Source organism: Petaurus breviceps, unplaced genomic scaffold, assembly GCF_028583685.1.
Source record: "Petaurus breviceps papuanus isolate PSGF00001 unplaced genomic scaffold, PetGlider_PUasm1.0 181, whole genome shotgun sequence".
Lineage (NCBI taxonomy): Eukaryota > Metazoa > Chordata > Mammalia > Diprotodontia > Petauridae > Petaurus > Petaurus breviceps.
Window position 1 is genome coordinate 16413049 of NW_027185784.1, and position 27806 is coordinate 16440854.

Here is a 27806-nt window from a genome sequence, read left to right on the forward strand (position 1 = left end):
GGATTATACTCAGTTTTACTGGGTAGGTGATTCTTGGTTGTAATTCTAGCTCTTTTACCCTCTGGAATATCATATTCCAAGCCCTTGGATCCTTTAATATAGAAGCTGCTAAATCTTGTGTTATCCTGATTGTGGCTGCATGATACTTTAATTATTTCTTTCTGGCTGCTTATAGTGTTTTCCTCTTGACCTGGGAACTCTGGAATTTGGCTGTAATATTTCTGGAAGTTTTCATTTTGGGATCTCTTTCAGGAGGTAATCAGTGGATTCTTTCAATTTCTATTTTATCCTCTTGTTCTAGAATATCATAGCAGTCTTCCCTAATAATTTCTTGAAAGATGGTATCTAGGCTCTTTTTTTTTTTTTTTTTTTTTATCGTTTTTTTATATCATTGCAATATTTCTTAATTTTTTTTTTAAAGTTTTTTTTTTTTTTTTTTTTTTTTTTTTTTTGATCCTGGCTTTCAGATAGTCCAATAATTCTTAAATTATTTCTCCTGGATCTATTTTCTAGGTTGTTTTTCCATTGACATATTTCACATTGTCTTCCATATTTTCATTCTTTTGGTTTTGTTTTATTATTCTTGATTTCTCATAAAGTTATTAGCTTCCATTTCCTCCATTCTCATTTTTAAGGAATTATTTTATTCAGTGAGCTTTTGGAATTTTTTTCCAATTGGCCAATTCTGTGGTTTAAGACATTATTCTCCTCATTGGCTTTTTGTATGTCTTTTACCATTTCACCTAGTCTTTTTTTTCTAAGGTGTTATTTTTTTAAATATTTTTTTGTGTCTCCTTTACCAAGCTGTTGACATGTTTTTCGTATATCACTCTCATTTCTCTTCCTAATTTTTCCTCTACCTCTCATACCTGATTTTTGAAATCTTTTTTTTTTTTTTTGGAGGGGGGAAGGCAAGGCAATTGGGGTTAAATGACTTGTCCAAGGTCACATAGCTAGTAAGTGTGTCAAGTGTCTGAGGCCAGAATTGAACTCAGGTCCTCCTGACTCCAGGGTCGGTGCTCTATTTACTGCGCCACATAGCAGCCTCTCAAAATCCTTTTTTCTTTCATGGCCTGAGACCAATTCATATTTTTCTTGGAGGCTTTGGATGTAGGAGCTTTGACTTTATTGTCTTCTTCTGAGTGTATTTTGATCTTCATTGTCACCATAGTGACTTTCTGTAGTCAGAATTTTTCCTGGTTTTTTGCCCATTTTCTTAGCCTGTTACTTGACTTATAACTCTTTGGTAAAGTAGGACTCTGCTTCCAGGGTGGAAGGCACTCTGTCCCAAGCTTCAGGGGTTTTGTGCAGCTGTTTTCAGAGAGATTTCTAGAGACCTGTAAGTATTCCGTTCTTTCAAGGTGCTATGATCTTAGAAGAGGTGTTTATTCCTCTCCTGGCCTGTGCTCTGGTCTGTGAGCGACCACAAACACTTTTCTACCCTGTCACTGTAACAATGGTCTCCCCTCCAGTGCTGCTGCAAGCTCTGCTGTGCTAGTGCTTCTCCTCATGCTGGGATTGCCACTCAGGACTGCGACCTGAATCTAAGGATGAGCAAAGCAACAGTGTCCTGGCTGAGTGCTAGCTAAGAGACCTCTGTGATGTCCTTTTGACCAATTGTTCTACCCCGTACTGTTTGTGGCCTGAGAGCTCTAGAAGCAGCCTCTGCCTCTGCTGATTCAGTGACTACCAAGGTCTGCTCCTGATTTGATGGGGCCTGCATTCCACTCTCACCCAGGTGCAACTGACCTTTCCTGCTGATCTTCCAACTTGTTTTTGCATCTGTGGGCGGAGAAGTCTGGAAATTGCCAATGCTGCCAGTGATTCAGTTGCCCTGAAGCCTGCTCTGGGTTTGTTGGGGCCTAGTCAGTGCTGATGCAGCTTACAATGGGCTGTGCTCCTCTCTCACTCTAGTGCAACAGACTTTTCCTGTTGACCTTCCAAGTTGCCTTGGGTTAGAAATTTGTTTCACTCGGTCTTTTTCTGGCTTCTGCTGCTCTAGAATTTATTTAGTCATTTTTAAAAGGTATTTGGAGGGGTTTGTGGGAGAGCTCAGGTGCATCCCTGCCTTTACTCCACTCTCTTGTCTCCACTTCCTGAAATCTAAACTCTTTATAATAATGTGGACAAGTGGATTTGGGTTAGTATTAACTAGCTAGTTCTTTGTCAAATGCAACTGATTCCTTTTTCAGATCATATAAAAAATCATTGGAAATTTTGTCCAATTAAGAAAATTATTTTCCAAAAAAGTGACATGATTTTTAGTCAGTCCAAATAATGTAGATTTTTACCAAAAGTGTTGGGCATTTTTGTAAATGGGTCTAATTATTGGTATATATGAAAATTTAGCTGCTTTGAAAGCAGTTGCTTTTTTTTTTCTTTATTGGAACTATAATTTTTATAGCATCAGAACTCTAATGGGTAAATACCAGTTGAGATGGCCATTTTGGTAGAACTTAACATAGATTTAGGACTAGAAAGAACTTTAGAGATCATCCAATCTAACCCCATCATTTTACGTCTAAGGAAACTCGGGTCCAGAGATGTGAAATGATTTAGCCACGTCTGCTTAAATAGGAAAAACCAGACTCAGTTTTGCTAATGATGAATCCAGGCTTCTTTTTCATTTTACCCTATTGCCTTCTTAGCTTTTAAGGAAATATGTAAAAGTAGATTTTGGAGTAGGTTTTTTTTTTCCCCTAACTCTGGATTTCTTTTAAAATAGAATAGGTTCTGGTTTAGGAACAGGATAGATTAGTGATCTCTCAATAATTTTTCCAGTTTCAGGATTTCTGTATCTTCCTAATATTGTTGTTAGTTGGGAAAATGTTGAAAGTCTATGGTAATCTAAAGTTATGTAGTAGATAGAGCCTTCCTCACTATGTAGACTCTTTTTGCATATTGGAAGATTAATTAAATGTGAATACACTTGAATTTCAAAGTGGATCTTGAATCTAAAATTGAAAGACATTGAAAAAAGTCATCTAATCTTAGGATGTTTCCTGGTAACTTTTGTTTTAGAGCTTATTTATCAGTAAAGAAAATTGCTAGTTACATTTTTCCTTTTGAGTCAGTTAGGATGTGTATCCATTTGCCAGCGTTGATTTAAATAAGGCTCCCCTTGGAGGCATGTGACCCCTTAGAGTCCCTTCAAGTTAGAGGATTCTCTATGGAAGATTAGAGAGGAATAACAGCGTAAAGTTTTCATTTCAGTCATTTCCCCATGAAACATATTTAACATTTACATAGCACTTAATATTTTCAAAGTGCTTTATATCATTAGTTATGTCTTATGGATTCACTCAGGGGTAGGTCAGGGGTAGTATTCTCATTTCACAGCAGAGAAAACACAGACAGAGAGAGGCGAGGACTCATCGAAGTGAGTCAGTGTCAGAGCCAGGATTAGAACTCAGAAAACACACTAACCCAGGGGATTAAGGAAAAGTGGGAGTTAGCAACTGTTAAGTACAATTAGCACCAAGGAACAATGTTAACTGGGTGGTGGGCTTAAAATGCAAAGAATTTGGACTGAATCAAGGTTGAAATTGCTCTTTCCTAGGTAAAGGAAAATCTGCTTTCCTGCAAGATGTTGTTGCATTGCAAACGAGATGAGCTCCGGAAGCTGTGGATTGAAGGAATTGAGCACAAGCATGTCCTAAATCTGCTGGATGAAATTGAGAATATCAAGCAAGTGCCTCAGAAACTGGAGCAGTGCATGGCCAGCAAGCACTATCTCAGTGCCACCGACATGCTGGTGAGATGTGGCACCTTGTGCTGCTGCACTGGGCCTCACGGCCTAGAAGCCTTCCTGCCCCCTTCTAAATGTGGCGATGGGCATCCTGTTGCAGCCTTTCCCTTGGGGGTTCATTCCCTATTCTCCGCAGGTGACAGGGAGTAATCTCTACTACTACTTCAGGCTTTCTGAATGGAAGGTGATTCTGTCTGTCTTTGGAAAGCTGGGCTTAGTACCAAGCTGTGTCATGGTGCAAAACCAGTCTTTCAATTACGCTGGGATGGGAGGCACAAAGACTCATAGTTTCAACAAAAGGCAGTTAATGTGTTCCACTTTAAAGGCTCAAATGAACGTGGGAGAACAGAGGAGTTCTCTTGAGCTGGGTTACCTTATCTTTCCTAGAATTCTTTGAGAGGGTCATAAGGCTGTCTTAAAGTGGATAAGAAAGGAGAGGGCTTGCTGCCATTATTGGAAGAGGTAACCTTGATCAGCAGCCTGGAGCCTTCACTGGGCCCTGCCACTTCCTTCTTAGAAATTAAATGAAGGAAAGGTGGGATTGGAAGGTGGTGATTGGCTGAGCATTAAGAATAACATGGAAGAAATGGTTTCTAGGGTCTGGTGTTCTTATAATGGGATACCCTACCTCCTTATCATCATTCTCGGGTCTATGGGGCTGTCCTAGCAATAATGCTGTGAAGTACATATAAGTGGGATTCTGGTTTTATACACGGTGCAGCTGCTAGTTTCTGGAGCCAGAACTTGAACCTGGGTCATCTGATTCATGCTATGTACAGTTTTCACTGTACCACAGTCTCCCACATCTGTGATATTTATCCAGTCCCTTACCATTTTGCCTCTCATATCTTTTTCTTCTTTTCCCTTTTTTCTCTTACACCTTTATTTTCCCATCTCTATGTACTGTTTCCTTGTACCTACAAACAGACTCAGATTCCTCTTTTTCTAATTGGTCCCTTGAAACAAAACCTAAATCTTACTTGATCTTGACACCCCCTTCTCACTTCTTTTTACTTTTTATTCTCTCCCTGTCAGTTCTTGTCAGAGTAGTGTATGCTTACTACTCTTATTTTTTTTTTTTTTACTATCTACTCATTCTATAACTCTCAGTTTATGATTTCCAGTTCTATCACTCTACTGGAATTCCTCTCTTCAAGGATAATACCATTCCCTAATTGCCATTCCTTGCCTAAAATAATATATCTTTTTTTTATTTTTGCTTTTTGGAGGGGGGAAGGCAGGGCAATTGGGTTAAGTGACTTGCCCAAAGTCATAGTTAGTAAGTGTTAAATGTCTGAAGCTGGATTTGAACTCAGGTCCTCCTGAATCCAGGGCTGGTGCTCTATTCACTGCGCCATCTAGCTGCCCCTAAAATAATATTTCCAATGTCCATGTTTGATAATTGAAATATTCCATTCTTCAAAGTCTTTCAGTGACTCCCCATTGCCTCTTGTATGAAATATAAACTACTTATTTTCACATTTAAAGACCTCTATATTCTGCCTCCAGTGTGTCTTTCTAGCTTTATTTCATCATATTCTTATTCATATACTCTAAACCCTGACCAAACATACATCCTACATCCCTGAAATGATTCTCTTTACATCTCAACCTATTGATACTGGACCTTTTTTTTTCCCCAAGAACTACTTTAGCTAATTTCTCTTCCATGAAGACTTTCCTGGAAGACCTCCCCTGTAACTGGCTTCTCCTTGAATCTCTTAGACCATCTGTTTGATGTCTTCTATTCATTTAATTATTTTCTGCTAGACATTTTCACTCAGCAACTTTTCCTCTTTTGAAATTTACCGCATTATCCGGTCTAGATCCTTGTTTTAGTTGTCCACTAGCCTTCCCCCTCAAGTTGTTTAGCTCTTGGCTTAATTTTTCTGGTCACACCAAGTCTCTGCCTTCATGTTTGGGGGATTCAGTATGCACATAGGGGCTCCCTTTAAGCACCTTGGTGTCCCAGTTCATCTACCTCCTTAACTCCCAATATCCATTATTTTCAGTCTCTATTAGCTACCCATAGGTGTAAGCATACCTTATATCAGAGATTCTTAACCTGGGATCTGTGAATTTATTTTCAAAAATATTTGGATGACTATTTCAATGTAACTTATTTTCTTTGTCATTCTGTGTGTTTTATTTTAAGGATTTAGAAATATTTTTCTAAGAACAAATCTCTAGGTTTCATCAGATTACATAGGGGGTCAATGACACATAAAAGGTCTAGAACCTCTGCTTTAGATCTTTGCATCACCCGTAATTGTACTACTTCAATGTTTTGATCCCTTCTTTGAACATAACCTTCTCTACTTCCATCTTTCCCTCTACTTTCTCTTCCTAAATCTATCCTCCCTTCTCACCACAACTTTCAATTTTTACCTCTGATTTTCCTAGTTTATCATCCTTGCAGTGGTCTCTCTTTCATTTCCTTATAGCTGTCAGCCTACCATTAACCGCTTCCACTATTTGTTGTCATCTGCCCTTGAAACTCTTGCCTCTTTGTCCTGTTTCCACTTATTCCTTTCCAAATCAGAGCCCTGGATTACTCCCACCCCCTGCTACTTTCTCTTCTATACACATAAAATGGATGAAGGAAGGAAGGAAAGAAGGAAACAACCATTTATTAAATGTCTTTGATGTGCCAGGCTCTGTCAGTGTACTTTACAAGCATTGTCTCATTTGAGCCTTACAGGACTGTGGGAGATATGTACTGTTACTGTCCCCATTTTATAGCTGGGAAAATCCAGGCAGACAGAAGTTAAGTGACATACCTAGATTCACAAGCTGGTTAGTCGTGTTGACTAGGCCCATTACAAATTTATCTGATCTCAACAAGGCCTTCATTATTTAATGGCAATCCTTTTGTGTCATAGATGCTATATTACTCTCCCTGCCATAGTTCTCTTGCAAATGCTTCCTTTTTTCCTCAGTCTCGTTATTCAGCTCCTTCCCACCTCCATCTCAGAGTACAACTTGCCTCCTGCTTTACTAGCAAATCTGTTATCCAATGTGATCTTCTCCTCTTTATGTGTATTTCAGAACTACTCTACATCATCTGCCATTCTCACCTCTCTTGCTTCAGTCTGTCTCATGGCTATCTTCGTATCTGTGTCCCTACAAGATACTATGCTCTTTGAAAGCAGAGATTGTGCTACCTTTCACTTTTGTGTCTCCAGCATCAAATACAGGACATTAAACATAATACATAAAAGGAGAATGATCCCCAACTAAGAATTGTTCATGGTTACAGGCCACATGAACTCAAAACTGCTTTTAGAGTCAACAGTTCTAGAACTACATGTTAACACTATAGTTATCTTTCTTTGAAAGAATGGAGGCCCTATTTCTTTGTTATGCCAAATTGGATGGACTGGACATAAAGTGCCTGGAAGGGGAAAAGGTTAAATGATCTAAGCAAGCCCCTAGTGTCTTATTTCTGCCGTCTAATTTATTCATACTTTCAAGAAGCATTTTGATAAAAGTCCTTTATGAGATGCTTTTAAGGATATTTGGTAGCCATAGGGTGAGAGGTGCTGTGACATCCTGTCATGGATTATAACCTGCTTATGGGATAAGGAATGAATGGTCGATTTTCATAGCTATTCTAGGTTAATAGTGGGCTGCCCTTGGGAGTAGTTCTAGAAATGTTGATTCCCAGTAACTTGCTCAAGGTGATATCATGTGTAATACAGTTGAACAGGAATCCTAATGGAGGTCATTCTTACTTTAGCATTGGTTTATGGATTCTGAATACATATATATTATATGGGTGTTCAAATATGAAAGCTTTTCTTTGTTACATTCCTTATAGAGGGTATTATAGACTTATTTCTTTTTTTGGATCAAGTACCTTTTTTTTTTTTCCATTCCTGCAAAACATCTTTCATGTTTGAGGCAAGGAAGAATAAGAGAATAAGGTATAGTGTTAGCACTCATCAAGATTATAGTCTAGTAGGAGAGTTAAGATATGGACATGACTTTCTTGTAATTTAGGAAGTCAGAGAGGTGTGAAAAGACACCAAATCTCATGGGAGCTCAGAGGAAAGGAAGAGATGATTTTTGTGTTCTCCAGGTTGTTACTTCCTGCCAACACATATGTGATTTCTGAGGGCATGAGCTCCTTTATTTTTAAGAAACATGCCAATTAAAGTTGTGATGTGAAAAAAACAGAGGACAGGATAAAACAGATTTGTTGTTGAAACACCTTTATGTGGTCCAGTTTTGAATTAGGTCCAATTTCAAGTGTAGTCATAGTAAGTGGGTGATTGAAATTTTTTTCAGATCAGATCTTTATCCCTTTTGAGATTTCGTATTTCTGGTTTGTACTAAGTAAGGTAAGTCTTATCTGCTTACTAATTAAAAGTCAAATATTGAAAAGACTTCTCTTTATCTCTGACTCCTTGATTTATATTACTTTGGGAAAATCTCGACAAGGCCTTGATAAGCTTTACTTTATATTTAGGTACTGACTATAGGAGATGATATAGGGTAGAAATTTATGTAGGTGACAGCTAGCTAATCTTGAGCAACTGAAGAGTCATAGGATTGTACTGTATATACATAGTATGTATATATAGACCCTGGCTCATTTACTATAATTTTTTTTTAAGCAATCGGGGTTAAGTAACTTGCTCAAGGTTACACGGCCAGTTATATTTTTGTGTGGGTGCCGAGTATCTGAGGCCAGAACCGAACCCAGGTCTCCCGACGCTGGGGCCGGCGCTCTTACTCGCTGTGCCACCTGGCCGCCCCTACTATAATCTTTAAAAGGAATGTACTGTAATCTTTAAAAGGATCCATGATGTCACTTGGTCCAGTTCATAAGCTCCTTGAGAACTTAGTAAGCCATCTTCATGAGTTGATGTGGCCAGACAGATTCATCTCTGGGAGACCATCCTTTTGTTGGCATCTAGTGAGCCTACAATATAATGGAACCTGAGTATACTTTATGGCAGGGGGTTTTCATAAACTGTTTTGTAGACATCCTCCCTCAACCCCCAGGTGCATAGTGGGGTGATATTTGAAACAGAGAGAGCAGGTGGGAAAATCAGGTGGATGGGTAAGCCTAAGGTAGCCACTACTAATCTTGACAGAGGAAACGTTTGTTTTCTGTCAGAGAATCCAATAAAGTTGGTATAAAATTGGAATTATATTGTTAAAAACACCCTACAGCATTTTCAGAATCATATTTAAATATAAAATTCACGTCTCTGTTATAGGAACTTGACAGTAGAGGGAATTTGAGTGGAAGGCGTGGTGCACGTCAGACCCATTACCACTTTGTTAATGTGGGCTTAGAATCGAGGGGCTGGCCAGCCATCCTGCTCCTGCACTGAGTTGACTCGTCCAGAGTACTGAGAGGATCTGAGGCTGGAGTGCAGGATAGTGTCCAGTACAAGGACAGTGACAGTCCCACTATAGGGTCCTCTTGTGGGGATTATGTTTTAGAGGGGAAATTGATCAATTGATTTGTGTCCACAAGAATGTGAACAGGATCATGAGGACTCGAATGTAGACCATGTGTAGATAACTTGAGAATAATTAAGGTATTTAGGTTGAAGAACCTTGTTAAAGCTGTTTGTAAGAGTCTCATTCCTTGGGAATGGGGGGGGGGAGCCTAGGTGGCACAGTGAACAGAGCACTGACCCTGGAGTCAGGAGGATCTGAGTTCAAATGTGACCTCAGACACTTAACACTTACTAGCCCTGTGGCCTTGGGCACGTCATTTAACCCCAATTGCCCTGCCTTCCCCCTCCAAAAAGAAAAAAAAAATTAAAGTCTCATTCCTCTCCCACTTACACTAGGGTGGTGACAGAGGAAAAAAGGAGGTGTATACAAAAGATATTGCCAGGATAGAAATGACAAGATTTGGCAACTGATTAGATGTGGGAAGAGTGATAATATTGTAAATGAGGAGTCAAGCATGATGCCTAGGTTGTGAGCCTGGGTGACTGGGAGGATAGTGGTACCATTCACAATAATTGGGAAATTTGGAAGCAGGGGAAGTGATTTTCTGGGAAATAAAATTAGTTCAATTTCAGACACGTTGAGTTTATGATGTTTATAGGATATCTAGTTTAAGATGGCCAATAGGCAGCTGAAGATACGAGACTGGAGGTCCACTGGACAGATAGCTCTGAGAATCTGAATCCATGGAGAAGTGAAGAGGGTCCAGAAAAGAATCTTGGGAGACACCCATGGTTGGTAGACATGATCTGAATGAAGGCCCAGCAGAGAGGACTCAGAAGTAGCTTTTAGGTTGGAGGAGAACCCGGAGAGCCGCTTCATGAAAACCCAGAGAGAAGAGAGTAACAGGGAGAAGAGGGTGACCAGCAGTGTCAAAGACTAGAGAGATCAGGAAGGATGGGACCTGAGAAGAATTCATTATTATTATTCTGCTTAGCCTCAAAGGTTACTTGTAAGATCAGAGGCTGGAAATTGTGGAGAGGCAGATTTCAACTCAGCGTAAAGGAAGACTGACTTACTGACACCAAATGTTTGTTTGCTTCTCCACTTCATTCCTTTCAGGTGGTTTTCCTCTCTAACTCATCTCTCCTCTATATTCTCTTTGTTATATTCACACTTTTAGGAAAATCAGCATTGTCCTCCATTTGTTAGGGGTAAGGTAGAAGGAAGAGGAATGGAGAATCTTAAATATACTGTCTTGTGTTGTTACATATCTTTGCTAATATAAATGTCACTGCCCCGAGGAAATGGCAGCTACCATTCTCTGTGGTTGAGTGCTACTGGCATTATCAATGTGAAATCAGTGGCTCAACAGCCACAGGTCTGTGCTAGGAGAGGGAGGGCTGCCTCTGTTAAAGAAGGAGGGGAAAGAGAAGGCTTCTCCCCTGCTGGTGCTCTTGTCCTGTGCAGAGGGTTAGTATTAGAGGCCTCCTTGCCATTGGTATCCGTTCTGCCATTCCCATTTGAAGAATTGGTTTTCACTCTTATTATGTGACCCAAGTGGGCAGGGAAAATCTTTCATGAGAAAGCTGGAAGGAGAAGACAGTCTTTTCTGTCCTTCCTCTTCTGTATTCAGATGAGTAGGAGCATCAGTGGCCCAGCCTTAGTCCTTTGAGCCATTAAATCTCGAGAACAATTTCAGTGCTTTTTGTGGGAAAATCAGCTTACCTTTTTGGAGGGGTTGAGGAGGTTTAGGGATTTGCCACAACCATGGCCTGGAAATACTCTTAGTTTTCCCTTATTGACTGTATGTATACTCAAGTCATAGCTGTGTTTTAAACCTCCTCTCACCTCAGTCCTTCAAGGCCTTTCCCGTCCTCTCTCTCTTAGTAGATCACTCTACCTCCTACTTTACTGAGGGCATGTCTTGCACTAGGTGCTTAGTAAATATTTGTTTCATTGAATTGAATTGTCTCTTGAAGGAGAATAGAAGCTAGAGATTCACAATAGGGAGTGATAGTGCAGGCATGCTTCCCTTGTCAGCTCTGCTGCATTCATTTGACCCTATTGAATTAAGACCTTTTAAGTCAGTTCCTACTTTTTTTTTGGTCATGTTTTTGGGAGTTGGAATGGAAGAACAGAATGGCAGACAAATGGTTAACTTTGGTGTACCATGAATTCTTTTGGTTAGAAACCCCTAGGTAAGTCTTGAACTTTTATCTCTTTTTACCACTAGATGGTGCATGTGTTTTCATGTAAATAAGGTGAATTGGTGAGATTTCTTTGTGCTTTTTAAGGGACTCCTTTTTAAGGGACCTGACAAATGAGGGGATTAAAGAGGTTGAAAACAGAAGTATAGAGTCTTTTTTAAAGGCCCTGTTGAGTAAGTGGAGCAAGGACATGCAAAGGATTAAAAAGAGTGCTTTGCCCTTGCTTCATTTTTTGGGTCATATTTACCTGATGATTTCCACCAGAGTAGCAATAGTAATATGTAACATTTTCATAGCACTTTTCCATTTGCTAAGTGCTTTGTTTACATGAGCTCACTCACACCTCATAATCACCCAGTGTGGTAGCTACTACAGGTGTCTTAAATCTCTTTTGTAGAGTAGAAAACTGAGACTGGGGTAGTGATTTGTCAAAGGCCATCTAGCTAATAAGTGTCAGAGGAAGTATTTGAACCCAGATTTTTCTCCTTCAAGGTTCAATATACTCTTTGTGATAAGAACTATACTAGATGAAGGTAATCAATCACCAATGTGTAGCCAGGGCCCAACCTGAGCAAGCTGGTTCACATTGTGATGCTTCAGATTGGATTAGATGATGTTTAAACGCCCTTCCAGTCCAAAAGTGTATATCCCAGGTGTAGCCAGGATCTTGCACATGTGTAGTCAGCATTGTCTACATTGAAGTTGCCTCTGAAGGCTGTCTATTTGGGAAAGCTTACCTGCTTCTGCATTATACACACACATTGCTAGAGTGGAAAAAGTATTGGATTTTGAATTGAAGGACTTAGATTCAAATCTGAATTCTTCTATTTACTACTTTAAACTAGGGCACTTACCCCTCAGGACCTCAGTTTCCTCATCTGTAAAATAAGGATGTTGGGTCCCTTTCTGCTCTAAATTTTAGGACAAGTAGATGACATGGAAGGCTGTGATAAAAAATTTTGTTGTTATTAGAATTTGGACTATTCATCCTAGGGAAGAAACTCTTGGCAAATTCATTCATCAGGACTCTGTTTATAGTTCTTTCAGGCAACATTAAGGTAATAAGCTACCTTAAGTTACAAAGCTTTTAGTACATAGACGTTGGTAAAGGTGAGCCCTTGCTAAGAAATGGCTTGTACTTTTTCAAGTACTTATAAAATTCAAGCGCCATCTTCCATCAACAGGCATGGATGCTTTTAATAAACCTGAGAGTACATTTTAGCAGACAGCTGTTTCCAGTTAACAAATAAGTATAAAATGGCCTAATTAATGGATTCCTTGATGGCTGTTAACCTGGTGAAGGATATTGGCCCAAATTCACTATCATCTGTTTGAATGGGGGTGTATGTGAAGGGAATGGGACAGAGGGAATATATTAGTAGAAGAGGTTTGATGCCAGCAACATTATAGTCATTTTGGTGTAAGGTTCTGGAATCAACACTTGAGATTTGTTGGTGGGAAGAGAGGAAAGGGTAGACTCAGATGATGTCTGTGACATTTATTCCTATGCCAAAGAGAGGCCCTTGACTGAAAATGTTTGAGAACTACTGATGTAGAATTAAATTTAGAGATCTATTTTGGTTAACATTATCCTACCTTTATAAACTTGATTGCAGTAGCTTGGCTTCCACGGTCTTATTGCCATCATGTGAACTCAGGGGAGCATGAGCTCCCTTTTAGGGGAATAGAGAGATAGGTTAATATCCTCAAATATTTCTCTAAGCTGATTATGCACCTTTTATGCATATTCTTGTTAGGAGAACTTTATCAATTTGTTAATCATGAAACAACTTGATATTATTCTGCTGTAGTGTATAGGAATCCATTTCAGTCTGAACTGTAGAGGTTCTTAAATTTTTTTTCAAAGTTAGTTTTTATTAAATGCTGGGGGTGGGGTTGGGTGGTGGAAGTAGGATAGAAGGGTGGGGCATAGAGGAAAGTGTCAAAAAGCTTGAGACTTTCAAGGCTACTGTCTTTAAAGAATTGTTGGTCTAATTGGGGATATCATATATGAAAATATGTCTAACAATATGAGAAGGTATAATGAACAATTCCCAAATGATTAGTATGGTCAGTAACTGCTATTAGAATTCAGAGGAAGGAGAGATCACTGTAGAAAAGGTTGGTCAGGGAGAAATTTATAGAATTAAGATTAGAATTGGCTCTTGAAGTCAGTTGATATGATGTGGATAAGTTGATAAGATATGGACATAGGTAGGCTGGGTTAACAATGCAAAGAAAGAGATGGTGGTGGGAAAACATGAGACAGAAAAAAAGTGTACAAACAAAGTTAACACCTCTTTATATTAAAAAACAGGAATAAATTAATCTTTTATTAATATGGCGTGTAGTGTCTGTTAAAACCAAGAGCTAGTGGTATGTGTATTCAGAAAAAAAACTAGAGTCCTTTGCAATAAGATTAGTCGTAATAAGGATATCTGTTGTCATTTCTATGTAGTTTTAAAGATGCCAGCCATAGCAGTAAGAAAAGGAACTGAGGGGAAAAAAAGACAGGCAAAAAAAGAGCAAAAAACATTGCTTTTTGTAGATGACATGGATGACATTTAGAGTCAACTAAAAATCAGTTGAAATAGGAGAGTAGAAGAATATAAAATAACTAATAGATCATCAGCTTTTCTGTATATTGTCAACAAAACTTGACAGTAAGATGGAAAGGAAAATTTCATTTAAAATAATTACAGTGAATGTACAAAATATTTGGGAATCCAACTAACAAGACAAAAATACAAAAACTATTGAACCTTCTTTACAAAAATAAAGACCTAAATAATTGGAAAGGTTAATTGTTCATGGTTGGACTGTACCAATATAATGAAAATGACAATACTACCTGAATTAGTATTGTGATCCAGTGCCAATCATGCTACATATATTAACTTTATGGAACTAAAAAAAATAATAACAGTTCATCTGGAGACACAAAGGGTTAAGAATATCAAGAGTGATAATAAAACAAGTGGGAAAAGAAGGAGACTAGTAGTACCGTATCTTAAACTATCCTGCAAGACAGTAATCATCCAAACTATTTGGTCCTGGTTAGAAAATATAAAAGCTGATGATTAGAACAAATTAGGTATACAAGATTCAGAAACAATTGACTATAGTAGCATAGTGTTTGATGAGACCAAGGACACCAATTACTGCGTTAAGGACTTAGTATTTAACTCAAAATACTCGGAAAGCTGGAAAGCAGTTGTTGAAATCAGGTTTGGATTAGTATCTCATACTATATAACACAATCAGCTCCAAATGGATAAATGAACTGCCTATACATAAAAGGTTGGAGGGAGAGAGGAAATTGTTAGCTGGGGGAAAAATTCTTTGCAGAAGATTTCTCTGATAAATATCTGATATCCAAGATATTTGGGAAGTTGATAGAAATGTGTAAGAAAATAAAAACCATTCTTCAATAGATAATTGCTTAAAAGATATGAACAAAGATGGATAGTTTCACCAGAATTAAAACAAAGAATGGTTCTGCTTTTATGACATACTGTTGGAAAAAATATTTTATTCTGGAAACAAAAATATAGATATCATGTTAAATTAATATTATGAAAAATCAGCCTGGCAACCATTTAAAGCCAAACTTTGGCAACCAGACTTTTTTTTAATAGTATTTTATTTTTTCTCCCAATTAAATGTAAAGAAAATTTTTAGTATTCACTTTTACAAAATTTTGAGTTCCAAATTTTTCTCTGTCCCTCCCCTCTCCTCTTCCTAAAATGGTAAGCAATTTGATATAGCTTATATATATATATATATGCAATCATGTAAAATATTTCCATATTAGTTATAGTTGTAGAAGAAGAAACAGACCAAAAGGAAAAAAACACACAAAAAATGTGAAAATAGTATGCTTTGATCTGTATTCAGAGTCTGTTAGTTCTTTCTCTGGACGTGAGCAGCCTTTTCCATCAGGAGTCCTTTGTAGTTGTCCTGGATCATTGTATTGTTGAGAAGAGCTGAGTCTATCCGAGTTGATCATCCTACAATGTTGCTGTTACTGTGTACAATGTTCTTCTGGTTCTGCACATTTCACTTTGGATGAGTTCATACAACTCTTTCCAGGTTTTTCTGAAATGAGTCTCCTCATCATTTTTGCACAGTAGTATTCCATTAATATTCATATACCACAGCTTGTCTATCCATTCCCTATTTGATGAGCATACCCTCAATTTCCAATTTTTTTGCCTCCTCAAAAAGAACTGCTATAAATATTTTTGTACCCATAGGTCCCTTTCCCTTTTTTATGATCTCTTTGGGATATAGATGTAGTTGTGGTATTGCTGGACCAAAGGGTATACACAGTTTGGTGACAACCAAATTTCTAACATATTTTGTGTTAATTTTTTTGGCTAATGTATAATTGTAAAGACTCTGCTACCACATGCTAATTTTCTTATTCCAGTGATTCAGCACTCAGAACAAAGATTTAAGATATGGGATATGTGTAGATGGAAAAATAGCTAAAGAATTTATTAAGCACTTATTGCCAGGATCTGTGCTAAATGCTGAAAATATAAATGCGAGCAACCCTCTCCCCCAAATGTCCCTGCCCTCAAGGAATTTATATTCTAGTGAGGGAAAACAACACAAAAAAGGGAACTGAAAAGTTGGAGGCGTCAGTCATAGGAGGTACCTGTGTAGGTACCCAAATGGAGTCGAGAGAAGTCTTTGGACTGAACTGTGTTTGCAGTGAACATGGTTGGTTTGGGTACTTCCTAAAATGGAGATTGAGGGATGAACTCATCAATTGGAGGAGGAGACTGAAGAGTTAAAGGTTTTGCCAGAGTGAAGAAGACTGCTGGGATATGGGTAACATTGGTTTTAATTAGTGAGTATGTCAGGAAATATGAACTAGAATCTTAGAACTAGTATTACCCATCATTTTATAGGCCAGTTACCCTTACCTGTAGGTATTTTTTGTGGCAATTTTTGTTATTTGGGCTTGGATTAATCTATGTTGAAAAGCTTAACATCAGTTAAGATTCATTGTTTTGACTGAGGCATGATATAGAACATGTACCCAACATGACCATTCCTTTAGAAGCTATTGGTCCATCTTATATGCTGGCTGGTTTTCTAGATCACCATTTAATATTTCCTCCCTTTTTTCCCCCTCCACATTGATAAATGTTCATAATGATTTGTTATGTAGTTGCTACATAATTTTTTTTAAAAAATGAAGACTTACTTCTTGGAGGAAATGGCCCAAAGTGAGCTTAGAAGAGGGACCTTTGGTCTCATCCTCATTCTCTAGGACTATGGAGAAAAGGAAACAAAGGGTAGTAATGGGCCTTCTACAAGCCTTCCACGGGGAAAAAAAAATCAGATTTCTTTCCCTCTCAGTATACTTTTAGAAGCAAAATCTACTTATGCCCTCTCAAGGAATGAAATAGAAGTCTTTGCTGAAAGATACCATGAGGAAAATGAGACAAAACATAGTTTAGTTCTTAGATTTCACTTCTTCTCCTTTTACTTTTTTATCAAAAGATTTTGTATCTTTCATTTCAAGGAAGATAAAAGTCCATTACATAGGATGCCCAGTGAATGTAATCCCTATCAAGAGGAAGGTTACTAAATCCAAAGTAAATAAATCAGTGAGTTGGCACTGGGTATTGCCAGCTCCTCTTATCACCCCTTCAACATCGAAATGATATATGCATTGTCTTGACTGGATTTTGTATTTTTGCTTTTGATGTGGTAACTCAAGTATTGTATGAAATAATTAAATTGTCATGGCTAGGAATGTTTGCAAATAGGCCTGTCCCTTTGTTTCCTTCTTCAAGGTAAACAGTTGCTGTTGGCTTATGAAAAGCTAGAAGTGATCCGACAAGAAGCCTGTTTCCCTCAACGTTGAAATCGGAGACTTGATTAATATTGTTGCCTGTAGCTTTGTGATATGTACAGTCTAAATTAGACCTTTGCAGTCATTGTGCTGGGTGGATGCAAGCACATTAATGACATAATTTCTGGTTGCTGCATCACATTTCTGCAGTCTGTCTTTTGTATTCCACTCACATTAATTGAAGTAATTTTGCCACTGAAGCGTGTTTCAAACCTCTGCATTTAAATTGAAATTTTAATTCCCTTATTGTCTTGAAAAGACGGCTGAAGATGCCTTGTTACAGGTTTCATTATCACTCAAAACACTCCAGCTGCTGGTTCTAATGTACAATGACTGATTAATTCTGGGAAGAATTATTAATATAAGAATAGCAGCTTTTCCCTGGTGGCATAAGCTAGCCAGGAAGGTATTTCTGTGACAGCTCATATTTTTATGAACTTAGGTTTATTTTTTTAAAGAAGTTTTTGAAAAAAAAAATAACAGTTTGCCTCAAACTAAAATTGCACAGATGAGATTTGAAAATCACTTATCCAAGTTCTGATTTATCAGCCCATAGAAGTCAATTCATAATTGCAGTGAAGCACTGCAAACCAAGCCAATGAGAGTAGTTTTGGAGCACTTTAGCTGACAGTCACAAGACTTGTGACTAAAATAATATATTTTTTTCCTTTTCTAAACCTATTTCAGCATGTGAAGCTTTGAATGTCTCTTAATCATTTTATTTGTCTCTTTTTTATTTATATGCCTTTTTAAAGGAATCTATAGCTGCACAGTCAGATAAGGATTATTATGATAATTATAATAATAACTTATATTTATGTAGCAGTGTTCCTCCCAGAGGGTACCAGAGTACTTTGCTGAGAACTGTAGAGAGAAAATATTTTATTCCCACCATTAACATGTGGCTGTATCTGGACTAGATTGAATGAGGTCACTCTATTAATTGGGTGGATTTTGATACAGGGTAATAAAAATGTTCTACTTTAACCTTTTCTCTTTGCAAAGCCCTATACAGTTGTTTATTGGTAGGTTTTTCACATTACTCTGCTGAAAGACGTAGAGGAAGACTCGATCTTAAAATCAAGAAGTTGATCTGGAGGTTGAATTATAGTACTTTCTTTTGAGTCCTTGGGGGAATTAGTATAGAGGTAAGATTAGCATTCTGAGTCCTTGTCTTCCTGATTGGGAAAAGCAAGAGGAAAGACCCAGAGGCCATCTGCTTGGCCTTACTTTTTAGCACATAACAGTTTTCTTTAAAACATTTTGTGGTTCTCCATTATGGGAATAGTAGAGCTGTGTGATGATATGTACCTGCTACGTTATAAATTTGAAGTATAATTAATATCTCTGGTTTTATTCTTGGTGGGATAAGGTAGAGGTAATATTTTCCATTATGTACAGCTCTTGGTATTGTTACATAACTTCTAAATAGGACATTCAGGGGTCTCTGAATAAAGAAATCCTTGTTATTGGCATGTATGTCTATGAAGATGTAAATAGGTCTGCGGCAAAGAAACAAGTCATGCTTCTTCACATGTCTGTTTCATTTGATCTTCATGACAAGGAAGATATGGCATATTGGTATTTGTGAGATACGGTGTATCGGTATTATCATTTCCTTTATGTGGCTAAGGAAACTGAGGCAGACGAACAAAGTCATTTGCTCTAGGTCACATGGCAAGCAGATGGTGACCTCCTGAGGTCTCCTGTCTCCTGAGCTGGACTCTTCCCATAATGCTCTACTGCTGCCCCTCTGTGATTGACACACTACTATCCCAGCCTCACTGTAGAGTCCTCTGGTGCCCCAGGAAGGTTTGAATGTGAATCTTAGCTCAAGGGTGAGTAAAATGCCTGGTGGTTCACTATGTAGGAGTCCTATAACCATAGGAAGGGCTCTCCTTAAGTGGAGCTTGAGAAGATTTACTTCCTTTGTAGTGTGATTTTAGAGGCCATAAAAAGCTTCTGGCCAAACATATCTCCCCCTTCAGACAGTCCCAGGACGTGAAATTCCTTGATTTCTAATGGGGTGTTTGTAATCTCTGACTCTTTTTTTAACTTGTCAGAGTAGTACTTAAGCAAAAATTTCACACCAGAAATACAGGTAGAAGGGGAGGCTGGTGGCACAGTGAGTAGAGCACCAGCCCTGGAGTCACGAGGACCTGAGTTTGAAACCAGCCTCAGACACTTAACACAAAACTAGCCATGTGACCTGGGGCAGGTCACTTCACCCCAATTGCCCTACCTTCCCCTCTCCAAAAAGCAAAAAAAAAAAAAAAACCCAAAACAAAAACAAGAAATACAGGTAGAAGCAGGTATTTAGCATGTCAGAGGATATAAGAGTACTTTAGCATTTTTTCAGTAAACACTTACTGAACCACTGACGTTTATAAGATCATTGAGCCAGGCCCTAGGAAGAGGCATAAACACAGCCCTTGCCCTCAAGGAGCTTATAGTTTTGTCTAGTATTAAAACACTGAAGTAGATAATACTCTGCATTATAGTGTATTCATTTCAAAACCAAAGCTCCAGGTGAAATTCAATGGGGAATTTAGTGTTAGGAAAATAATGGAAAAAAAAGTTTTTGAAATGGAATTTATAAGATGGGTAGGAATTTATCAGATGAAGTGGGGAAGGGGGAGGACATTCCAGGTATTGGAAATAGTAACCTCCAAGGGCCTGGGCTCCTTCCTTGGGCCCCTGAGGGCCTTCACTTCCTTCCACCAATTGTTGCATCCTATTTTCAACACCCTTATTTTGCTTTATGTATTGGTTACCATTTTGACCGTAATGCAAGTAATTTTCCTACTTCATTTCTTCTATTTACTCAAAGGCTGGAGACATAGAAGGTAGGCAGTTCTTAGAGTCAGCTGTTGTAGGTCAGGCTCTATCATGGGTTCTGAGAGCCTTTCAACAAATGTTTATAAATGCCCTACTATGCACCAAGCACTATGCTGACTGCTGGGATTACAAAGACACAGGCACAGAGGCAGCAGTTGTAACTGTTGGGAGCTTGATCTACCTTTCTTTGTTCTTCTAGCTGTGGCACCCCAGCTAACTCAGGTGCCTCTTGTGATTAGATTTTAAGTGCAAAAGCAGTTTCCACTGCAGAAATTCACATGCAAGAGACTGAGAGATGTTTTTGCCTTTCTTTGTATTTCTAACCCTTTGAAAAGTTCCTGGCATGTAGTAAGCCCTTTCATAAGTGTTTCTTGATTGACTAATGGAAACTTGATCAGAAATTTAAAAAGCAAACAATAAACCCTCAAAACTTGTCAAATCAATGACCTTAACTTTATGTATATGATATGAAGTAAAGAAATAAGTAAGGATGGATATAGCCATCTCTAAAATACTGAAGTGCCTGTCTTTGTCATACATGCTGCTTGGACCTTTTTACTTTTGGCTTTCAAGCTGTATTGCTGGAAGTCTGACCACTGGATGCATGGAACATTTACTAGACTAGATTTAGTTTCTTTTTGACTTTGAAAGGAGATATTTTGACATAAAAGTAATCTTACCTTTTAATCTTCCTGTTTATTTACAAGTCATTCACATATTTCACATTTTGGCTAGTTTTATGAGTAACATGAGTGTGAACCCTTTTGTGGGGAAAGAATATACTGACTTGTCTAATTTTCCTAGCGTTTAGATCTCAGAGGGATCATCCAATACTAACTTTTCGTTTTATAGTTGAGTAAACTGAGGTCCAGAGAGGTTAATTGACTTTCCTAAAATCATGTAACTAGTAAGATTTGTTTTTCTAGTAGTAAGGGTGGGTTTTTGCTCTGTTTCTCTTTGGGAACCAATTGCACATTTTTTCATGATGGCAGGCTTCGGTTAAAGGGATAGCTTGTGGCAGTGGAGCAGAGGGAATCCAAATGACATAACAGACCTTACCCTCATGGTCGTGTTCAGATTTTCTTTAAAAAAATGCTGTAACGTGGGCCTTGCTTTGTTGCCACCTTCTGTTTTAGCTCTGTAATTGAACTGATGGAGGTTTCACTAGCATTTGCATTTCATTGAGTGTTCAGGCTGACATAATCTGTTAAGAATATGAGCTTGGCTTGTAGAAAAATTAAGGTGTTTTTGATCTTTGTGCTGATTTAACATGCTCCAAAGCTGCCATGTTTACCTTTTGCATCCTGATGCTGATACTGAATCTTTGCTGTGGTTTAGAATCTCATTTATTGAAATGAAGCAAATTTCTACATAACCTTGCCAAATTATCATGCCAGTCTCTCCTTTATATGCAGATCTCAGCCTCTTATGGCGTTAATAGATAAAGCACAAGGCAAAACTGTTGATGGACAAAATGCTGGGAACCCTAATATATGTAGGAGACAGCTACTCAGTAAATTGAAGAAGACCAGCCTGTCCACTGGGAGGCTGCTAATGATGATGTGTTGCCAATGACAAATCAAATTAAGGATGCATGGAGCAATTCTAGTATGCACTGGTAATTTAAGGATTTTCTAAGTCATTCACATATTAGTCCAAAATGCAAGGTTAGGGTGGGTCTGGCGTTGGGTACTGTTTCCAGCCAGCACAAGGAGAAGAAAGGTATGTGTAATGAAGTGAGGAGTGTGAGAACACTGTTTATTTTTAAGCAACTCTATTGGTGGCAATTTGTCAACCTAACACTACCAGGGATGGGGAATCTGTGGCCTTGACTCCACATGGGGCCTTCTAGGTCCTTAGGTGCAGCCTTTTGACTGAGTCCAAGTTTTACAGAACAAATCCTATGTTTTTTGAAGTTTGGAGTCAGTCAAGGGGCCACACTTGACCTAGAGAGCAGGCTACATGTGACCTTGAGGCCGAGGGTTCTCCATTCCTGCTTCTAGACCATCGAACAGTTATTGGTCTGCTACTGGCATCATTACTAGGATAGATTGTTTTGTTTGGCCAGTTTTATTTGAAAGCTGGGTGGGGGACAGGATGCAACATCCAAATTGTAGTCATTGATGGGTGCCCTATGTCAAGACTTGATGTCAGGACCTGATGATACTGATTTGTAGCTTTGGCGTGGAATGGCAGATGAGAACTCATTAGGGGAGTCAGTTTTGTTTGAGATTCTGTCTAGAACTAATTAGTTGTGGTTACTTAGCTCTTAAAATTAAAAAAAGAAAGCCATATTCTACTGAGATTCCTTTGTAGGATTTTAATAGTTTATATTAGTCAAGTGTTACCAGGATGCTGAACACTATTAATGGGGTTGGTAGCTCTCTTGCAAAGAGTAGGAGAAGTTGCTATAATTTCAGCATGACACTGAAGTGAGTCTTCAAGTTCTCCCTTGTTAACCCTTTCCAGCTTGATCATGGACTTTAGAGATGGAAGGTACGTTAGACATCATCTAGTCCAACTATACTGTTACAGATGAGGAAACTGAGGCCCAGAAAATTAATATATTTTCCCCAGGAACATATAGCTAGTATCACAGCTAGGATTTGGGCTATGTATAGTAGAAAGAAGACTGGATTTGGAATAAAATGACCACAGTTCAAATCCTGGTTCTCATACTTACACAATATAGGGCTGACAAATTCTTGGCAGAAATGAAGTGTACATATCAAAAGTTAGTTAGAAGGTGTTTTCAAGGGGTTTGCAAATTTAAACAAAAAGTCTTTAAAACTAAAGCAGGAGGAGAGAGAAGATTGCCTCTGTATATCCCCCAAATTAGATAGCATAGTGAGCAGTCACAAAGAAGTAAGAAGATTACTAGATAGGATACCCACAGACAGGAAACAAAATCCAGGGAAGGGAACTGTAGTAAAACCAAAGGCCTCAAACATCTATATAGAATTTCAGCAACAAAAAATAGGATCAATAGGTCCCAACACTAGGGGCCAAATTTGATCTTAGTTGTATCACTGAAATTTGGTGAGGTGAAATCAGGACTGGGGGATAGTTCTGAAGGGGGGATACTTTGTGCAAAAGAAGTTGGCTTGGCAAAAGGGGGATGAGAGGTAGCATTTTATTACAAAAGTATGTTCACGTGAGGAAATATAGGGACCAGAAAGGGAAAACATGATGGCAAGTATTTTGATGAAAATTAAAAGGAGTTTTTTATAATTGAGCTGCACCGGCCTATTTGTAATGGCTCAGACATGACATGCCATCTTCCATTTCTCTCTGTTTGCCATGACTGTCCTTCATGTCTGCAAAGTTTTGCTTTCTTATCTCTAACTTTCTCTGGTTTCCCTCAAGACTTACCTCGGGTATCTTCATCAGGAGGTCTTTTTTGGTTTCACTGCTCCTAATTTCTTTCCATTTCAAATGACTTTCATCTTATATGTATATATCTTGTATATAACTAGTTATTTATACATAGATATATATATATATACACACACGTAATTTAGTTTATTTTTATATAATTATTTATTATTATATACAACATATGTATTATATATTATTATATAATTATAGTATATTATTATATTAGTATATATCATAAATAACAATGCCTTGTATTTAAATACCTGTTAGTACATTTTTGTTGTTGTTTGTCCTTTGTTCTTGAAAAGGACCTCTTTCAGTCATGACCCCATTTGGGGTTTTCTTGGCAAAGATACTGGAGTGGTTTGCTGTTTCCTTCTCTGGCTTATTTTACAGATGAGGAAACTGAGGCAAACAGGGTTAAGTGACTTGTCTAGGGTCACACAGCTAGTGTCTGAGATCAGATTTAAATTCAGGAAGATGAATCTTCTTGTCTCCAGGCCTGGCACTCTATCCACTGTGCCACCTAGAACGTGCTTTTATTGAGGACGGGCATGGTAGGGTTTTTTCCCCTTTTTCTTCCTCCTTTCTTTATATCTCCAGCACTTCTTATAGTGACTAGAACATGGTAAGTGCTTAATAAATACTTGCTGACTGATCAACAATGTGACTGCAAATAATGCTAGAAGTCCTTTGAGTATGTGTTCCATATGAGCCTTTTTTTTAATATTCTTTTTTTTTTGGAGGGTGAAGGCAAGGCAGTTGGGATTAAGTGACTTGAGTAAGGTTACACAGCTAGTAACTGTCAAGTGTCTGAGGCCAGATTTGAACTGAGGTCCTCCTGACTCCAGGGCCGGTGCTCTATTCACCGAGTCACTTGGTCTCCCCCTTTTTTTATATTCCTAAGTGATTATTTTGATACTTTTTGCCTTTGTTTCTACATTTGGAAACAAGAATGGCAATAGTTGCTTCCTAACTTCCTCACAGAATGTTGTACAAACAAATGATTTTTTCAGACATAAAAATGCCTCTACAACATTTTCTACAGAGATTGGCATTATAAGATGCTTATAGGCACAAGGGTGCTTATTATTATTATCATTATTTCCTCCAAATGATTTTCTTTTTCATTGATACTTTTTGTTTCGATGTAGTCACATTCCAACAAACTGCTTACCCCTTCCTCTTCATTCAGAAGTGATTATTGATTATGAAAGTTAAGCCTGACATTCTGTGGTAAATTATGTATTGTTTAATTTGCAATCCAGAATCGGGTAAACAGGTTTACCAGACAAATTAATTTTGTTTGTCTTTCATGAAAATTCTAGCACAGTGTTATAGCTGATGGAAGTTAAGGCTAACTAGCCTGAATTTAACTTGGAGCTTAGTGCAGTGGGTCATAATGTAGACAATTCCTTATTGCTTGAGCCTGGTCATGTCGTGGCTGATCCAACTAGATTAACATTCTTGCCTCCTCTTGCCCATTAGAGGCAGCTAGTGTACTCTGGATGGAGTGCCAGGCCTGGATTCAGGAAAATCTGAGTTCAGATCTGACATGGGACACTTAATAGCTGTGTGGCCCTGGGCAAGTCACTTATCCTCTGTTTGCCTTAGTTTTTTCAGCTGTAAATTGGGGATAACAATAGCACTTACCTCCTAGTATTGTTGCGAGGATCAAATGAGATGATATTTGTGTAGTATTTAGCACAGTGCCTGGAACATAGTAGACACTATATAAATGCTTATTGCCCTCCCCCTTTCTTTCCTCATTTTAATTCATAATTTATAGATTTGATGTGATGTCAGATAAAATCCTTTACCAGCCATATGCAGTAGGGCAGTAGGTTTGGAAGAAAGATGGAATTAAATGTACATCTTTCCTGATCTCTTAATTATTTTTATTATGATAGGACACAGCTTTGTGATGTACTTCTTGAGTTATGGGAGCCTCTAGGTGATGCAGTGGATAAAGTGCTGGACCTGGAGTCAGAAAGATTCTTTTCGCTGCGTTCAAACCTGGCCTCAGATATTTACTGGCTGTGTGACCCTGGGCAAGTCACTTAACCCTATTTGCCTCAGTTTTTTCATAAAATGACCGGGAGGAGGAATCTCTGCCTCATATTTCTGCCAAGAAAATTCCAAATGGGGTCACAAAGAGTTAGACATGAATGCAAACAACTTAACAACATCTTGAGTTATCATCTCCTATCTATATTAGATTGGAATTATTTTGAGGGCATGGATCTATGCCTTCATTTATTTTTCTTTTAAAATATTTTTATTGATTTATTTCTGTTTTTCTCTACTCCCTTGAGTCATGTCTTATAATAAGCAAAAAAGCTAAAAAAAAAACTAAAAAAAAGCAGCCATCCTTGACAGCGTATTCTGCACCAGTGATTCCCTGCTTCTGAGAAGGATATGGGTTTCATCATTGGTTCTTGGGTACAAAGGCAGTGAATTACTATTAATCTGAGGTTTTTGCTTTTTGCTATTGTCATTTACCTTTTTGATGTCGTTTTATATGTACTGCTTTTTTTCTGTATCACTTCATGCAAATTTTCCCATGTTGGGTGAATTTCTGAATTTTTGTTAATTCTTAAGATGTAATATTTCATTATGTTTATATATCATAGTTTTTTTTTATACATTCTTGAATTGATCAGTGACACAAACAGTGCTGATACAAATGCTGTATATGGGATCTTCCCTTTATAATTCCTCCCCTTGGAGTATGTGCCTCATAGTGAGATGGGTGAGTCAATGGACATATGCAGTTTAGGGACCTTCATTTATCTTTTCCCCCTTAGTTTCTAGTAGTAAGTGTACAATAGGTACTCAGGAAAAACTCTTGTTTATCCCTCTCTTTGCACATTTTGATCTAATTTCAAAGAAGAGAATTGGTGTGAGATCTTGATCCAGCCTTTGATCAAAATGGATGAAGGATGGATAGTATGGGAACCTTGTCAAGAATAGTTAGGGAGGAATCAGTTACTTTTTACCATGACTCAGGGTTCTGATATTATCCTGGGTTACAGGGATAAATCAGGAAATCCATGCCTAATTGGAGGAGAGGGAGGTAGATGCGTAGCTTCTTTTGTATATGTGGCCCCTATAATCTTTGTATAACAGGGAAAGCAGTCAGGTTTTCTAGGGGAACTAGATTTCCATTTTTCACCAAACTGTTGAACAAGTGGACATCAGAACTCTGACTTGATAGCTAGGGTCAGCAAATTAGTATTTAGACATAGCTAATATTGACTGTCTTTCATATGCATATATGTATATATGTACATATATAAAATGTGCATGTATACATGTATGTGTATATACACACACATATATGTACACACACACCAAAATGTGGCTTTTAATATATTGGATCTTTACCAGAACTGGCTTTCTGCTGAAAGAACTCCTGGGTAGGAGGAGTCCTTGAATATATAGAGAAGCATGTCATTGTATTCTTAAAATGATTGGAAATAAAAACTATGTACATAGGTCTTACAATTGCTTGCTAAAGAGGGAGAACATTTTTCAGGTTGCATTACATGATAAGCTATGTTAATAGCTATGAACGGGGCAGCGAGGTGATGCAGTGAGTAAAGCACCAGCCCTGGAGTCAGGAGGACCTGAGTTCAAATTTGGCTCCAGATACTTAACACAAAAACTAGCCTTGTGACCTTGGGCAAATTACTTAACCCCAGTCTCCCTCCCAAAAAAGCAAAAAAAAAAATAGCTATGAAAGTCTATGCTTATAACTCTTTCTATTAAATATGTATTAAAATTGTTAGTGGTCATCTAACCCAATTTTCTGTCCTCAAACCCAGTACTAAATGAAATATTTTAAATTTTTATTTGATCTAAATGTTTGTTAGACTAAAACATGTTCCTTTAGCATTTTTTAACCTTTTAGAATCCAGAGGAATAGGCAAATTTTAGGGAGGGCAATGGAAATTGAGAAATTATGTATAAAGAAGAATATGGAGAAATTCCATATTTATGTATATGGAATTTCTTGTGCTCATCATGGCATGATTTTCTCAATGCCACTACGGGAATCCTTTTAGAGAACAGTCTAACATCTATATGTTCTTTTCCCTTCAAAAAGAAACAAATAGTTGTATAATATTTAAGCTGGAAAGATCCTTAGGCTTGACTACCTTATCTAACTATCTCACTTTATATCAAACTGAGATTCAGTTTGTGTGGCCCTAAGGGACTGGAACAAGGCCACATCTCCCTTAAGTGGATTTCCTATTCCCTACCTAAAGACAGTTTGTGCCTTCAGGATGGATCTTCCTTCCTTCCTTCCTTCCTTCCTTCCTTCCTTCCTTCCTTCCTTCCT

General features: G+C 38.0%; 1 protein-coding gene across 5 annotated transcripts in view; it reads left to right on the plus strand.

Moving 5' to 3' along the window:
• EXOC4 (exocyst complex component 4) overlaps window positions 1-27806 on the plus strand; it is a 1166755-nt gene that overhangs the window by 293932 nt on the left and 845017 nt on the right. For all 5 annotated transcript variants that reach the window (XM_069087253.1, XM_069087255.1, XM_069087256.1 and 2 more), the window contains one exon: window positions 3560-3754. In XM_069087253.1, the coding sequence (XP_068943354.1) occupies window positions 3560-3754 (195 nt within the window). The remainder of the gene's footprint in view (window positions 1-3559; window positions 3755-27806) is intronic.